The 15159-nt window shown below is 61.4% G+C and overlaps 1 protein-coding gene across 2 annotated transcripts; it reads left to right on the forward strand.

Annotated features, from left to right (window-relative positions):
- Positions 1-381: 381 nt before the first annotated feature.
- Positions 382-14096, forward strand: PLXNA3 (plexin A3). Of its 2 annotated transcripts, XM_004598876.2 has the most exons (33): positions 382-492; positions 1743-2365; positions 2637-3176; positions 3500-3682; positions 4521-4649; positions 4722-4822; positions 5137-5260; positions 5342-5498; positions 5588-5687; positions 5866-5980; positions 6134-6334; positions 6480-6576; positions 6691-6881; positions 6962-7107; positions 7176-7296; positions 7388-7524; positions 7627-7797; positions 7948-8041; positions 8121-8360; positions 8443-8586; positions 8671-8905; positions 9004-9146; positions 9225-9481; positions 9567-9633; positions 9730-9876; positions 9947-10106; positions 10247-10350; positions 10537-10633; positions 10853-11043; positions 11252-11421; positions 11906-12118; positions 12199-12349; positions 13469-14096. In XM_004598876.2, the coding sequence occupies exons 2-33, from the start codon at positions 1769-1771 to the stop codon at positions 13562-13564; spliced, it is 5619 nt and encodes a 1872-aa protein (XP_004598933.2). In that variant the 5' UTR covers positions 382-492; positions 1743-1768; the 3' UTR covers positions 13565-14096. The 2 variants fall into 2 exon arrangements, with proteins under 2 accessions (XP_004598933.2, XP_058514679.1); XM_058658696.1 differs by having other exon boundaries at positions 9004-9481.
- Positions 14097-15159: the final 1063 nt, after the last annotated feature.

The following is a 15159-nucleotide window of genomic DNA, read 5'->3' on the forward strand; positions in this document are numbered from 1 at the left end:
GCCCCCGCCACTGCTTGCTGCCGCTCTGGCGCCCCCGCCCAGCGCAGTGGTACGGTCCGGACTTAAAAGGCCCCGGCTGCCGCGGGCCGGCCCAGTGTGTGGGCGGCGGCGAGGGGCGGTGGCGCGCAAGGCGCTGGGCGCTAGGCGCTGGGCGCGAGGCGAGGTAGCGGGGGCGCGCCAGCGGGGCCAGTGTGGGGCTCAGGGGCGCGTCCACGTGGCCGACTGGCGGCCACTCCAAGGCGGCGGCGGCGAAGAGACAGGTAAGTGGCCTCCCTCCGCGCTGCCCATGCGGGGACAGCCCTCTGAGGTCCCAGGGCTTGGGCAGTCCAGGGTTCAGCTCGGGATTGGGGGAATCAGAACCTGTTCTTGTTCTGCTTTCTCCAATCTGCTTGGTTCTTTGCGTCCAGCGCAGCTCCCGACGGCCAACCTGAGCCGAGACCGTCTGTCCAATACTGCCCTTTGTAGCACCCCTATCCATTAGGGTCTCCGCAGGTGTGTGGAGGGTTAACCGTGCCTTGGAGCGCAGTGGGGCGGGGGCGGGGGCGGTTGTGGGAGCATTTCTGTGTAGGGGCTGTTCTCATTCTTTTCCCCCAGTGTCAGGGCTGGAGCACAGGGCCTGGGTATGCCTGTGATGCCCGATATTAGCACTTCACTGGGGGATGTCTCGGGCTCCAGATCTCACCTCCTGTGCCGACTAGCCTGTTGTTCAGCTGAGGGTAGGGAGCCTTCTCCTTCGCCTTTCTTCTCTGGCCGTTGCATTAGCGATCGAACAGGCAGGCCTGACAAAAGAGCCCAGGAGATGATGGATCCAGGCTGAAACTTTGCAGTTCCAAGCCGGGCCTGCCGCTCGTCTGAGCACATGCACTCCCCTCTGCCCTTCCTCTCTTCTCCGCTTCCTTGCTTGAATTTCTTGTACCCTTCCCAGCAGGGGACCCTCTGTCTCTCTTGAGCTTTGGGCGCAGAGACAGTAACCCTGAGCCTGCCCTGCTGGCTGCCACAACACTGTTGTGCTGTCTTTGCAGCTTGAGGCTGGCTGGGTGTGGCCTAGGGGCCAAGTGCCAATCGCAGCACTGTCCCCGTAGTCCGTGCCCCTTTTCCCCAGAGCCTTGACTATACTCCCTTTGCGCAAGCCTCCTGGGATGCCCTCTCTACACCTTCCGTTGGCCAGCAAACCTCTGCATCTCGCGGCAGAGCTGTGCAGAGCTGCCTCAGCTTGTCTCAGCGCATGGCTGTGGGGCAGACTTGTTCGGCTTTGTGTTGCAGTGGGGAGACCGGTTGAGGGCCCTGGAGCCAAGGCCAGCTGGGACCAGCAGCCACCGTGGCTTCAACAGACCCGTGTCCCAGGGCTCCTGGGGGCAGGGCTGCTGAATGGTGGCACCACAGCCCCCACTGCCACCGCACATCCCACCTGGGTGTGATGAGGGCTTTCTCCATGGTCTGGGCTTCTCTGCGGTGCCACCCTCAGCTGTGGGCTGTGGTGTTGGGGGTCTCTGTTCTGGGAGAACCTCCCATGCGTCTGCCTCTACTGCCCCCCTCCGGGTGTAGCCCAGCAGCAGGGGTGGGGATGATTGATGGCCCCCCCCGGCCAGTGTGCATTTGCTGCTCACTCCCACGCCCTAGTGGAGGCCCCTCCTCCGTGGCTGCTGTCACCATCTGGGGCTGTGGCTCGTCCCCTTGGCCGTGAGCTGGCGTCGCAGAAGGATGGTACACAGCTTGGTCTTCCATTGCCATTCTCTCCTCAGTACTGTCCCAGGGGCAGCTGGCGGCCATGCCCACTGTCTGCCTCCTCCTACTGTTCTCCCTCACTGTGGATGGGGGCCTGGGCAGCACCAGGGCCTTCCGTGCCTTTGCTGTGACAGACACCACGCTCACCCACCTGGCTGTGCATCGAGTGACGGGGGAGGTGTTTGTAGGTGCTGTGAACCGAGTCTTCAAGCTTGCTTCTAATCTGACTGAGCTGCGGGCCCATGTCACTGGGCCCGTTGAGGACAATGCTCGCTGCTACCCGCCACCCAGCATGCGCGCGTGTGCCCATCGCTTGGCCCCTGCAGACAACGTGAATAAGCTGCTGCTCATCGACTATGCCGCACGCCGCCTGGTAGCCTGTGGCAGCGTGTGGCAGGGCATCTGCCAGTTCCTGCGTCTGGACGACCTTTTCAAGCTGGGTGAGCCACACCACCGCAAGGAGCACTACCTGTCGGGGGCCCAGGAGCCCGACTCCATGGCTGGCGTCATCGTGGAGCAGGGCCAGGGGCCCAGCAAACTGTTCGTGGGTACTGCAGTCGATGGCAAGTCAGAGTACTTCCCTACGCTCAGCTCCCGCAAGCTCATTGGCAATGAGCACGGTGCCGACATGTTCAGTCTGGTGCGTGAGCTGTCTGCCTGCTCACCTGCGCGGCTCCCTTTGCCCCGCCTCTCCTCTTGCCCTCGGAGGGTCACGTTCCTCTCCTTTCCTTCCTAAGCCCCTGAGGACAGCCCTGGCCGAAGAGCACTGTATGGCCCTTGCTGTCACTGCCACGTGGAAGAGTGGCTCGGATGGGCGGGCAGGCACATCCCGACTGCGGGGCTGGCTGGGGCAATGTGCTGTGTAGGAGGAAAGCTCCATTTCCGTGCTGTCCCTTCTGCTCGGTCCACAGGTGTACCAGGACGAATTTGTGTCCTCTCAGATCAAGATCCCCTCGGACACGCTGTCCTTGTACCCTGCCTTCGACATCTACTACGTCTACGGCTTCGCCAGCGCCCCCTTCGTATACTTCCTGACATTGCAGCTCGACACCCAGCAGACGCTGCTGGATGCAGCAGGCGAGAAATTCTTCACGTCCAAGATCGTACGCATGTGCGCAGGGGACTCAGAGTTCTACTCGTATGTGGAATTCCCCATCGGCTGCTCCTGGCATGGCGTGGAGTACCGCTTGGTGCAGAGTGCCCACCTGGCCAAGCCCGGCCTGCTGCTGGCCCAGGCCCTGGGCATCCCAGCTGACGAGGACGTCCTCTTCACCGTCTTCTCTCAGGGCCAGAAGAACCGGGCCAGCCCGCCCCGCCAGACCATCCTCTGTCTCTTTACCCTCAGCAACATCAATGCACACATCCGACGTCGCATCCAGTCGTGCTACCGCGGGGAGGGCACGTTGGCCCTGCCCTGGCTGCTCAACAAGGAGATGCCCTGCATCAACACAGTGAGCACCCGCACCGTCAGCTGTGCCCTGGTTCTCTGTGCCTGGTCGACTGCCATCTTCCCCTGGCCCTTCAAATCAGTGGCAGCCTCCCAGCGTGTCCTGGCCTACCAGGCCCAGGTTCTGCCCCTTCCTGCTTTCCCTTCTCGGCTTCCGGTTTCCCATGGGGCTCTCAGGGATGGGATAGGGTGTTTGGGAGGCAAGATGTCCGACCCACTGGTGCATTCTAGACCCTGCTCCCTAGTGCTCATGCGCTCCACTGGCTTCTGTGTGGGTGGCTTGTACTTGGCACCTGTAGGCCCAGTCACTTTGCTCTGTTTTGCCAGCCCATGCAGATCAACGGCAACTTTTGTGGGCTGGTGTTGAATCAGCCTCTGGGTGGCCTGCACGTGATCGAGGGGCTGCCCCTCCTGGCCGACAGCACTGATGGCATGGCTAGCGTGGCTGCCTACACCTACCACCAGCACTCTGTGGTGTTCATCGGCACACGCAGCGGCCGGCTCAAGAAGGTTGGCTCTGCATCCCTTGGTGGGGGGAGGGGGAGCTCAGCTCTGAGACCCAGGACAAGCTGTGAGAGTGGGAACATGCAGACAAGGCCTAGGAGCCCTAGGCTCCCTAGCAGCCACTCAACCAGCCTCGCTAGTGCAGCTCGCACCATGGCCTGGGCTGCCGGGCCAGGCTAAGCGCTCATTGCCTGGGTCTCAGCCAGAAAAGTGAGGATGCTGATGCAGACAGAACCCCGCAGGCTCTCACCTTGGGGGTGTTGCCTGGGTGCGCCCTGCACCCGGACCCTCCCAGCTCTGGCACACACTCATCTCCTGCTCGCTTCCTGTTCCATCCCTCCAGCCTGGTCCACATATACTTTTTTTTTTGCATGGATAATTTTTTTTTTAATTTTGTTTTATGACACAGTTTCATAGGTTCTGCGATTCCCCCAGCCCCTCCCCATGCCCCCTCACATATATGTTCTTGTACTTGTAGGTGCTAAGGTTGGCCAGGTACAAAAGTGGGGCTGGACTCTTAGGAACCTGGGTGTCAGGGCAAGTGACAGACACAGGGCTAACCCTGAGGTGTGTGGGAAGAGGGTGTGCAGGCCACTGCGGCCATGTACGGCGTACAGTCCAGAGCTGTGCACTTGGCAGCACTGGGTCACTGCAGCACACTCTCAGTGTCCTTCAACTGTACCGTCAGCCCTGCTCCCTGTGCTCCAGACTTGAGGACCACCCTAGGTGTTCTGCCTCTCTCCTCTGGAAACAGTTGTTTGCACGCCAAGTGTTGTGACTGCAGCTCTGCCACATCCTGCAGAATCCCTGGGCGCAGTAGCCTCAGGCTGTTCTTGTGGTTCAGGTGCGGGTCGACGGCTCCCAGGACGCCCATCTGTATGAGACAGTGCCTGTGGTGGATGGCAGCCCCATCCTACGAGACTTGCTGTTCAGCCCTGACTATCGGCATATCTACCTCCTGAGTGAGAAGCAGGTGGGCCCACGGTGGGCAGTGCTGGGTGTGGGGATGGCCAGGGGCCGGGTGCTGACGCCTGCCTGTCCCCAGGTGAGCCAGCTCCCAGTGGAGACGTGCGAGCAGTATGTGAGCTGTGAGGCCTGCCTGGGCGCAGGGGACCCACACTGCGGCTGGTGTGTACTACAGCACCGGTAAGAGCGCTAGCCTGGAGGGCTGGAGGACTCCAGGAAGGTAGGCCCACTGGGTGCGAGCCTGTGCCAGCTGCTGTGCCCACTCCCCCTGGCTGCACACTGGCAGCTGCCTCCTCCCTTCCTTCTGTACTTTCTGCAGCTAATTAGTAGAACCTCCACCCCTGGCATCACTTGGACCCCAAGGGATGAGGCTAAGAAATGCTGTTGCCTGGCACTGGGAGCTGGGCAGGCTGCTGCCCGTCCCCCCCAGCTCAGTGCACTCCCAGGCCTTTCTGGGGCAGTGGTAGGATGGCTGCAGCTTGGCCTTCCGGCAGGTGCTGTCGTGAGGGGGCCTGTCCAGGCGCCTCTTCACCACATGGCTTTGTGGAGGAGCTGAGTAAGTGTGTTCAGGTGCGTGTCCGGCCCAACAACGTGTCAGTAACGTCACCTGGGGTGCAGGTGAGTGGCAGGGAGGGGCACTGGGGTCTGTGTGGGCACTGCTGGGGATATGCCGTGCCCTGACCCATCTGCCTCCCCCAGCTGACTGTAGCCATGCGCAACGTGCCAGACCTCAGTGCAGGCGTGCGCTGTACCTTCGAGGAAGTGGCAGAGAGTGAGGCCGTCCTGCTGCCCTCTGGGGAGCTACGCTGCCCCTCCCCCTCTCTCCAGGAGCTCCAGGCACTTACGAGGGGGCATGGTCAGTGTGCTGCATTTCGGGGCTGGGGTCTGGGGGAAGGTGTGCCTGCTGCGGCGGGCCCATTTAAGACCTCCCTGGGCTCGCCGTAGGGGCCACGCGCACTGTGCGCCTGCAGCTGCTCTCCAAGGAGACGGGCGTGAGGTTCGCTGGGGCTGACTTTATCTTCTACAACTGCAGTGTCTTGCAGTCGTGAGTACTCAGCCCTGGGGCCCGAGGGGAAGGTAGGGGTGGCTTTCCAGCTCCTCACAGCCCAGTGGGCGGGGCAGGTCTTGGGCAGTCCCCAGTGGCCTTCTTACTGGCGTTCTCAGGTGGGCTGAGAGAGCAGTGTACCTGCTCTGTTACTGCTGAAGGCTCTCTCCTCTGGCAGGTGCATGTCATGTGTTGGCAGCGCTTATCCCTGCCACTGGTGTAAGTACCGCCACGTGTGTACCAGCCACCCCCACGAGTGCTCCTTCCAGGAGGGCAGGGTCCACAGCCCTGAGGTGAGGCAGGGGCTGCGGGGGGGGGGGGGGGCTGAGCTGCATGTGGGCTGGGCCCTGGTCTTTCCTCCCATGCGTTAAGCCTCTCCATGCAGGTAGGCGAGCTTGGACTGCAGGCTGCACCCAGTGGGCAGCTGATAAGCGCTTTCCCCCCAGGGCTGCCCTGAGCTCCTGCCCAGCGGGGACCTGCTGATCCCAGTCGGCGTCATGCAGCCCCTTACGCTGCGGGCCAAGAACCTGCCCCAGCCGCAGTCGGGCCAGAAGAACTATGAGTGTGTAGTGCGCGTGCAGGGGCAGCAGCAGCGGGTGCCTGCCGTGCGTTTCAACAGCAGCAGCGTGCAGTGCCAGAATGCCTCGGTGAGCCCCAGGCCACCCCTCAGGGCCCAGGGGGGCCGCAGGCTGGAGCGGCTTGAGTCTGGGTGTGGGGGTTTGGCAAAGACCTTGGAGTGGGGCACGAGGCCTGCTCACCGTGCCTGGGGGCACACCACGCCCTGTCCCGCAGTACTCCTATGAAGGCGATGAGTATGGCCACTCTGAGCTGGACTTCTCCGTAGTCTGGGATGGGGATTTCCCCATTGACAAGCCTCCCGGCTTCCGAGGTGAGGGCTGCCAGAGGGCTGAGGGGTCGGGCTCCCAGGGCAGGGGTGCAGCCCTCACACCACATGCTTGCTAGCTGCTGCCTGCCCTGTTGGCCATGCTCCCTCTTCCCACAGCACTCCTGTACAAATGCTGGGCCCAACGGCCCAGCTGCGGCCTCTGCCTCAAGGCTGATCCCCGCTTCAATTGTGGCTGGTGCATCTCGGAGCACAAGTGCCAACTGCGAGCCCACTGCCCGACTCCCAAGACCAACTGGATGCACCCGAGCCAGAAGGGTGCCCGGTGTAGCCATCCCCGCATTGCCCAGGTCAGCCCACTGCCCTACCTCCCTGCCCACAGGGTCCCTGTGAGTGTGAGCTGACCCTTGTCTACCGTCCCACTGTGCAGATCCACCCGCTCATGGGGCCGAAGGAAGGAGGCACTCGGGTCACCATCGTGGGCGAGAACCTGGGCCTTGCCTCTCGGGAGGTGGGCCTGCGGGTGGCTGGCGTGCGCTGCAACTCCATCCCCGCCGAGTATGTCAGTGCCGAGAGGTGAGTGTGAGCGTCGGGCAGCCGGGCCCCTTGGCCTTGGCTGCCTGTGACCTCCTCTGACCCCCCAGGATCGTGTGTGAGATGGAGGAGTCCCTGGTGCCCAGCCCACCACCCGGGCCTGCTGAGCTGTGTGTGGGTGACTGCTCTGTGGACTTCCGCACCCAGTCTGAGCAGCTCTACAGCTTCGTGGTGCGTTGCCCTGTCTCTCTGTGCCTTCCAGCCCTGTCGCCCAGCCTGGGCTGCCTCCTCGTCTCAGCCCTCGACATTCCTTCTTCCCCAGACACCGACCTTTGACCGCGTGAGTCCCAGTCGGGGTCCAGCTTCGGGGGGCACACGCCTCACCATCTCTGGCAGCTCTCTGAATGCTGGCAGCAGAGTCACAGTGACTGTGAGAGACGGCGAGTGCCAGTTTGTGAGGTGGTTCAGGGTCCCACCGGCCTCAGCCTGTGCATGGGGGCGGGGTATGGAGGCAGGCACCCTGGGGCCTACCTGCTTCAAGTGCCCTGTTTGCTCACCTAGGAGAGATGCCGAGGCGATCGTGTGCATCTCACCCGGCTCTGCACTAGGTCCCAGCCAGGCCCCCATCACGCTTGCCATCGACCGTGCCAATATCTCTAGCCCCGGAGTCATGTACACCTACACCCAGGATCCCACGGTCACCCGGCTGGAGCCGACTTGGAGCATCATCAAGTAGGGCTCGGGGAGAGCAAGCCTCTCCCGGCCGGGCGGGGCAGCCTTGAGCCCGGATCAGTGTGCCTGGGCGGAGGGCAGGGTTGAGCCTCTGGAGGGCTGGGAGGGGCCTGCGCGGGAGGGACCTGAGCAGCTCGCTCCTCTTCCCAGTGGCAGCACTGCGATCACAGTGAGTGGCACTCACCTGCTGACAGTCCAGGAGCCCCGGGTCCGGGCCAAGTACCGGGGCATTGAGACCACCAACGTGAGTACCTGCTGTGCTCAACCCACCTGACCCGTTGCCATGGCCTCCTGGGCTGCACTGCCCGTTCTTGTTCCCACAGACGTGCCAGGTGATTAATGACACTGCCATGCTGTGTAAAGCCCCCGGCATCTTCCCGGGGCAGCCCCAGCCACGGGCCCAAGGGGAGCACCCTGATGAATTTGGCTTCGTGCTGGACCACGTGCAGACAGCCCGCTCCCTCAACCGCTCAGCCTTCACCTACTATCCGGACCCCAGCTTTGAGCCCCTGGCGCCCTCTGGTGTCCTGGACGTCAAACCTGGCTCCCACGTGGTGCTCAAGGTGCCAGTGGGTCGAGGCCAGCAGGGGGAGGGGAGAGGAAGGGATTCGCTCAGCCCTGGGCTCACATGTCCTCTGCCCCAAGGGCAAGAATCTGATCCCTGCTGCGGCTGGCAGCTCACGCCTCAACTACACAGTGCTGATTGGAGGCCAGCCATGTGCACTCACCGTGTCAGACACACAACTGCTATGTGACTCGCCCAGTCAGACCGGCCGGCAACCTGTCATGGTAGGTGGCAGATGGGACGTCCATGGGGGGAGGGGCAGGTACAGGTGGGCATGGCATGGGCTCACCTCCGGCCCATCTCTGCAGGTGCTGGTAGGTGGCCTGGAGTTCTGGCTAGGCACCCTGCACATCACAGCCGAGCGGGCCCTCACCCTGCCAGCCACGGTGGGGTTGGCAGCAGGGGGTGGCTTCTTGCTGCTGGCTATCACCGCTGTGTTGGTGGCGTACAAGCGCAAGACTCAGGATGCTGATCGCACACTCAAACGGCTGCAGCTACAGATGGACAACCTGGAGTGTCGTGTGGCCCTGGAGTGCAAGGAAGGTGCCGAGGCTGTGCATGCAGGAGCCCAGTGCAGTGTGGGGCGCAGAGCCAGGGAGCTTCTCCTGCATAGCTCCGCTCACCTCTCCACCCATTCCCAGCCTTTGCAGAGCTGCAGACAGACATCAACGAGCTGACCAACCACATGGATGGGGTGCAGATCCCATTCCTGGACTACAGGACCTATGCCGTGCGTGTGCTGTTCCCGGGCATTGAGGCCCACCCTGTGCTCAGGGAGCTGGATGTAAGTCCCCCTGGCCCACCCACGCCCTGTCCCCCGGAGGCCACTGCCCCACCTCCTGACACTCGCTACTCCCAACAGACTCCCCCCAATGTGGAGAAGGCCCTGCGCCTTTTTGGCCAGCTGCTGCACAGCCGCGCCTTCGTTCTCACCTTCATTCACACACTCGAGGCTCAGAGCAGCTTCTCAATGCGTGACCGTGGCACCGTAGCCTCACTCACCATGGTGGCCCTGCAGAGCCGCCTTGATTATGCCACAGGGCTGCTCAAGCAGCTGCTGGCTGACCTCATAGAGAAAAACCTGGAGAGCAAGAACCACCCGAAGCTGCTATTGCGCAGGTGTGTGCTGTGTTGCCTGAGTGGTCCCACCCCCAAAGCGAGCCCCACCTTCTCCCAGCTCCGCCTGAGGGTCCCCGTTCCCTAGGACGGAGTCGGTAGCCGAGAAGATGCTTACTAACTGGTTCACGTTCCTGCTGCATAAATTCCTGAAGGTGCGCTTGGGAGGTGGGCAGGCGGTAGGGGAGGGGACTGACAGGGACTCCCTGGGTGCCAGGCAGGTGATGGGCTGCGCTCTGACCTGGCCACAGGAGTGTGCAGGGGAGCCCCTCTTCCTGCTGTACTGCGCCATCAAGCAGCAGATGGAGAAGGGCCCCATTGACGCCATCACGGGCGAAGCGCGCTACTCCCTCAGCGAGGACAAGCTCATCCGGCAGCAGATCGACTACAAGACGCTGGTGAGCACAGGGCCTCCGAGGCACAAGGGCAAGGACCCAGACCAGCTCTGTAATCCCCCTCCTCCTTTAGACTCTGCACTGTGTGTGCCCGGAGAGTGAAGGTAGTGCCCAGGTGCCAGTGAAGGTGCTCAACTGCGACAGCATCACCCAGGCCAAGGACAAGCTGCTGGATACTGTGTACAAGGGCATCCCGTACTCGCAGCGTCCCAAAGCGGAGGACATGGACCTGGGTGAGGTTCCAGCTCCTTCCTGCCAGCCTTCCCTTTACCCCGCTCGAGCCCACAGCCTCCATGGGACCCGTTCTCCATGAAGAATGGGCCTGGAGTCTCAGCAGGGTGGCCCTAAGCCTCAGGCGTGTCTGTGCCCACAGAGTGGCGCCAGGGCCGCATGGCCCGCATCATCCTCCAGGACGAAGATGTCACGACCAAGATCGAGTGTGACTGGAAGAGGGTCAACTCCCTAGCTCACTACCAGGTGAGCAGCTGCAGGCCTGTGTGCCCCCAGGTGGCTCTGGCTCTCCCCGGCCCTTGTTCCCACACTTTCAAGGCCTTCTCACGGGACCGCAGGTGCTACCCACGTGTGCACAGGTTGCAGGTGGGTGGTGGCCCTTTGGATTCCTGGCTTCCTGCACTGCTCCCTCTCTATCTCTGTGGCCTCTAGGTGACAGATGGTTCCTTGGTGGCACTGGTGCCCAAACAAGTGTCTGCTTATAACATGGCCAATTCCTTCACCTTCACACGCTCCCTCAGCCGCTATGGTAGGTGTCGCAAGGCCAGGCAGAGTGGCGTCCACTGCAGAAGGCACCCTGGGCATCTGCTGTCCAAGTGGGTGGCTCCACTCTGGACTGCATACTCAGGAGCTCTCGGCTTTGGCAGGGTCCTGCAGCGGGATGGATGGCAGGAGCATGCAGTGTCTGTGTGGGGAGAAAGCGGGTGGCGGTCTGGTGATCTAGGGCCTTGTCCTCCCTGCACCCCAGAGAGTTTACTCCGCACTGCCAGCAGCCCCGATAGTCTCCGCTCGCGGGCACCTATGATTACACCTGACCAGGAGACAGGCACCAAGCTGTGGCACCTGGTGAAAAACCATGACCATGCTGACCACCGGGAAGGGGACCGTGGCAGCAAGATGGTCTCTGAGATCTACCTGACACGCCTGCTGGCTACCAAGGTGGGGGCATTCCCCATTGTACCCTTCTCAGCTGGCCCCGGCCCCGAGGTTGTCCAGGGAAGGAGCAACAGGTGGTGGGGGCCAGGCATTGGTGCGGCAATTCCTAGCCTGAGATCAGGGCCCAGTGTGTGGCTCCCAGGTCCCAGTGCTGTGGGGCAGCCACGCTCATTGCTGAGCCCTGTGTACTGCTTTGGCTGTCCCCACACAGGGCACGTTGCAGAAGTTTGTGGATGATCTCTTTGAGACAGTGTTCAGCACAGCCCACCGGGGCTCGGCCTTGCCCTTGGCCATCAAGTACATGTTTGATTTTCTGGACGAGCAGGCGGACCAGCGGCAGATCAGTGACCCTGATGTGCGCCACACGTGGAAGAGCAACTGGTACTACCCCATGCCAGGCCCCTGTTGGCCTCTCTATGAGAGGGGACCTGGGTAGAAGGAGCTGGGGGCTTAGCCAGCATTCAGGTCTTATGGACCAGGATGACTGGCAGGGAGAGAAGGTGGCTGGGCCTGAGGCTGATGTCAGTGATGCTAGCAAGCCAAGAGGGTGGTTGAGTGTCATCGTGCCAGGCCTTGGGGCAAGTGAGGTGCTGGTAGTGAGGGTGGTACTGAGAGGTAGCCTTGTAGGGGTAGAAATGCTGGAGGCTTTGGCCCTGGCGGTAACATTAGAAGCTGCAGCTACTGAAATGCAGCAGCCCTCTACTGTTATTTCTGTGTGCAGGCTAGTAGAAGCCTCAGGTACAGGCTGTTTCCCTGAACATGGCACGAGCCAGCCAGCCAGGAAGAAGATCCGAAGGGGAGTGGTGGTCATGAAAGGGGCCTTGGGAGCATTTTTGGAGCTATGCACATGTGTCCCCGCATACAGCTTGCCCTTGCGCTTCTGGGTGAATGTGATCAAGAACCCGCAGTTTGTGTTTGACATCCACAAGAGCAGCATCACAGATGCCTGCCTGTCAGTGGTGGCCCAGACCTTCATGGACTCCTGCTCCACATCTGAGCACCGCCTGGGCAAGGACTCGCCCTCCAACAAGCTCCTCTATGCCAAGGACATCCCCAACTACAAGAGCTGGGTGGAGAGGTGGGCCCTGAGAGGAGGCAGAACAGTGGGTGATGAGACAAAGGTGACTTCCAGCAGTGACTAACTTGGCATCCCAACAGGTACTATCGGGACATTTCCAAGATGGCATCCATCAGTGACCAGGACATGGACGCCTACCTTGTGGAGCAGTCCCGCCTTCATGCCAGTGACTTCAATGTCCTTAGTGCACTCAGTGAGCTCTACTTCTATGTCACCAAGTATCGCCAGGAGGTATGTGTGTTGCCTCCCCCCCCCCACAAGCCCCATTTTCAGCTGCAAGGGTGTGGCCAGTAGTGAAGATGGCGGTGCTGGAAGGGTCTGTGGGGCCACGGAGCCCAGCACAGGTTATCTCTGAATTCAAGGGACCTATACGTGAAGCCAGTGGCCAGAGGACAAAATTCCTCCTGGGCTGGGGTATCAGGTAGAACTGCAGGTGTGTGGCACAGGGGCGGGGGCAGGGCCCATGAGCTTTCTGACTAAGTGTGAATTTCAGGATGTATTTTTGGCTGAGGGATTGGATGTGGGGCATGGCAGGGTAACAGACTGGGGTGACTCCAACCTTTTCAAGAAAGCCACTGGAAGCTTGCAAAGCCTGTAGGTGGGACAGGCTCATGGGTGCAGAAGCAGCCCCCACAGCTCCCTCAAGATCTGCTCCACCCCCCAGCCCTCTATGGGCCACAGGGAAACTGCAAGGGAAGCTTGAGCCTCATCAGCTTGGGTGGGAGGACGGGGGTGGTGGGAGCAGAAGGCACGTAGCTTCCAGAACATGGAAGCTTATACTGTATAGCTTGGGGCAGGGTGGGGGACACAGGCAGGTGATGGCAAGCCTGTACATGGCACAGAGGGCCTAGGCTAGGACAGGCTTGTGATGGCAGGCCGTGGTGGGGGCTGAGGGAGAGGCGGCCTGAGCCCTGGACCCATGTGATGATGCTCTGAGGGCAGGAAGGGCAGCTGGAGGGGTGGGAGGGAGCCCAGGAGCCCCAGGAGTGTCTCGTGCAGCCCTGCAGCCCCAGTGAGGCCGAGAGGAGAGGCTGATGAGTCCTGCCAGGGGTCACTACGGCACAGTCCTCAAAGTCTGATCACCCTTGCTGAAGACTGTGCATCGGGGAGGTGGGAGTCAGGAGGGCCTGGGATAGTGGGTCCAGGCTGCTGGGAGGAGCTGTGCCCCAACTGTGGAGAGCAGGACGGGATGGATTTATGCCCTGTGCTGTGCGCTGTGCGGGGAGCGAGGGTGGTGGGCTGGGCTGGGCTGGGCTGGGCTGGGCCAGCTGGGAAGTAGGGGTTCTGCTTGGCACGGAGAGCACCGTCCTCTCCCCGAGAGCCCAAGCCCAGGGGCCCCTCCTCCCGCAGATCCTCACCGCGCTGGACCGAGACGCCTTGTGTCGCAAGCACAGGCTGCGCCACAAGCTGGAGCACATCATCAGCCTCGTGTCTGGCGACAGCTAAGAACGACCGACGTGGTGCCGAGGGGGCTTGTCTCGGGGACCGTCCTGCAGGCATGTGGGGTGGGTGCTCCCTGCACTGTTCCCAGGCTGAGTCCCAGGTCAGGTGTCGTTGGGGAGGGTACCGGACCACGTGTCCATGAGCACCCCGGGACCCCTTCGTTAGTGCCTTGCTCTGGGCCCTGTGGGAGGATGGGGTACCGGGCTGAGTGCCCCCGTCCAGCAGCAGCAATACCCCTACCCTCCAGCCATGGCACCCTGGGGGTGGATGCCCCGCCCCCTTGCTATTTATGCCCTACTGCCTATTTATTGCATTGAACCTGCCCTCACTGTGTCCCTCTGTGAAAATGTGCCCCGGGGGATGTTGCCAGTGTCACTTACCTTCTGCCCTTGAGTTGTCCTGGGCCTGCCGCTTGTGCTGGCTCCTCTGTGACAGTGCTGGCCTGGGCCCACTCTCTAACCATTGCCCCTGGCCGCGGCCAGCTGCAAGTGTGCTGAGCAGCAGAGGCCCGGGGTGGGCTTAGGGGAGGCGGTGCTAATGCTGTCCCCGGCCAAGTGTCTCAGGAATCAGAGCTTCCCTTCTGATCCATCTGAGCGCCAGCAGGCTCCTGCCCAGGCCTGGGCCGGGGTCTGGCCCAGGGCTCCAACACAGGGCTTTGCCTGGCCCTACTGCCAAATGTCCTCAGTGTCATCTGCGTCCACCCTGCACCCTGTCCTGTGCCCGCCCCGAGGGGCCAAGGCAGCAGTGCCTTACTGCTCTGTGTCTTCTGCCTCCTCCAAGCAGCTGGCCCTCTTTGCGCTTCCCCGGTCTCTCCTCTGCCACTGCATGAGTTTTCCTTTGTTCATGTAATGTCTTTTCCTAATTAAAAGGTGGGAAACAAGAGTCTTGTGTGGCTTTGTGGTTATGACACGAGGTAGACCAGTTGCTTGCTAGAAAGTCGAGTATGGGCAATCCATCAACAATGCATGGCAACCCAACCTGGGATGTGTACTCTGAGTCTGCTCCCTGCTCCCCTTCACTATTGTCTCTTGCCTGAATGCCAGGCTCTGATCCTACCCTGTGCCCCTGCCCCCGGAGCCCAATCCTAGTATGGGACATAGTGAGATCCTACCTGACACCCAACCAGGTGGAGCACCCAATGCCTCACATGTGGTAACTCCTAATAACTCCTAATTTTTTCACTCATGTGTACATCAGGTGTGCACGGCAACCTCAGCCCCCACCCTGTGCAAGCAGGGCAAAGGAGAGAAGTCTCGCTCGGCCAAAAACAAGGAGGGAAACAGCAAAGATCTAGACACATGACACTCTGGCTGGGGTTTGAGTTCTTGCCAAGGGGGAGGTCCCAGAATCGTGGCTGAGAGGTCAGCTCAGAAGCAGCCAAGCACAAAGAAAAGGGAGGTGCCACGGACTATTGTCCAAGGGGGGGACCAATCCCTGAGGAATCAGACAGTGAGGAGGGTTAGTAGAGCAAGAGAGAATTCTTGGCTAATTCAGCAATGATGTCTATAAAATACCAATCAACTCAGGTAGAAGGAGAAGGGAAGAGATGGCAAGAACAGCAGAGGGGCTTTCATAGTGGCTCTAGGTCTGACACCTGG

The sequence above is a fragment of the Ochotona princeps genome, chromosome X (assembly GCF_030435755.1).
Source record: "Ochotona princeps isolate mOchPri1 chromosome X, mOchPri1.hap1, whole genome shotgun sequence".
In the NCBI taxonomy this organism is placed as follows: Eukaryota; Metazoa; Chordata; class Mammalia; order Lagomorpha; family Ochotonidae; genus Ochotona; species Ochotona princeps.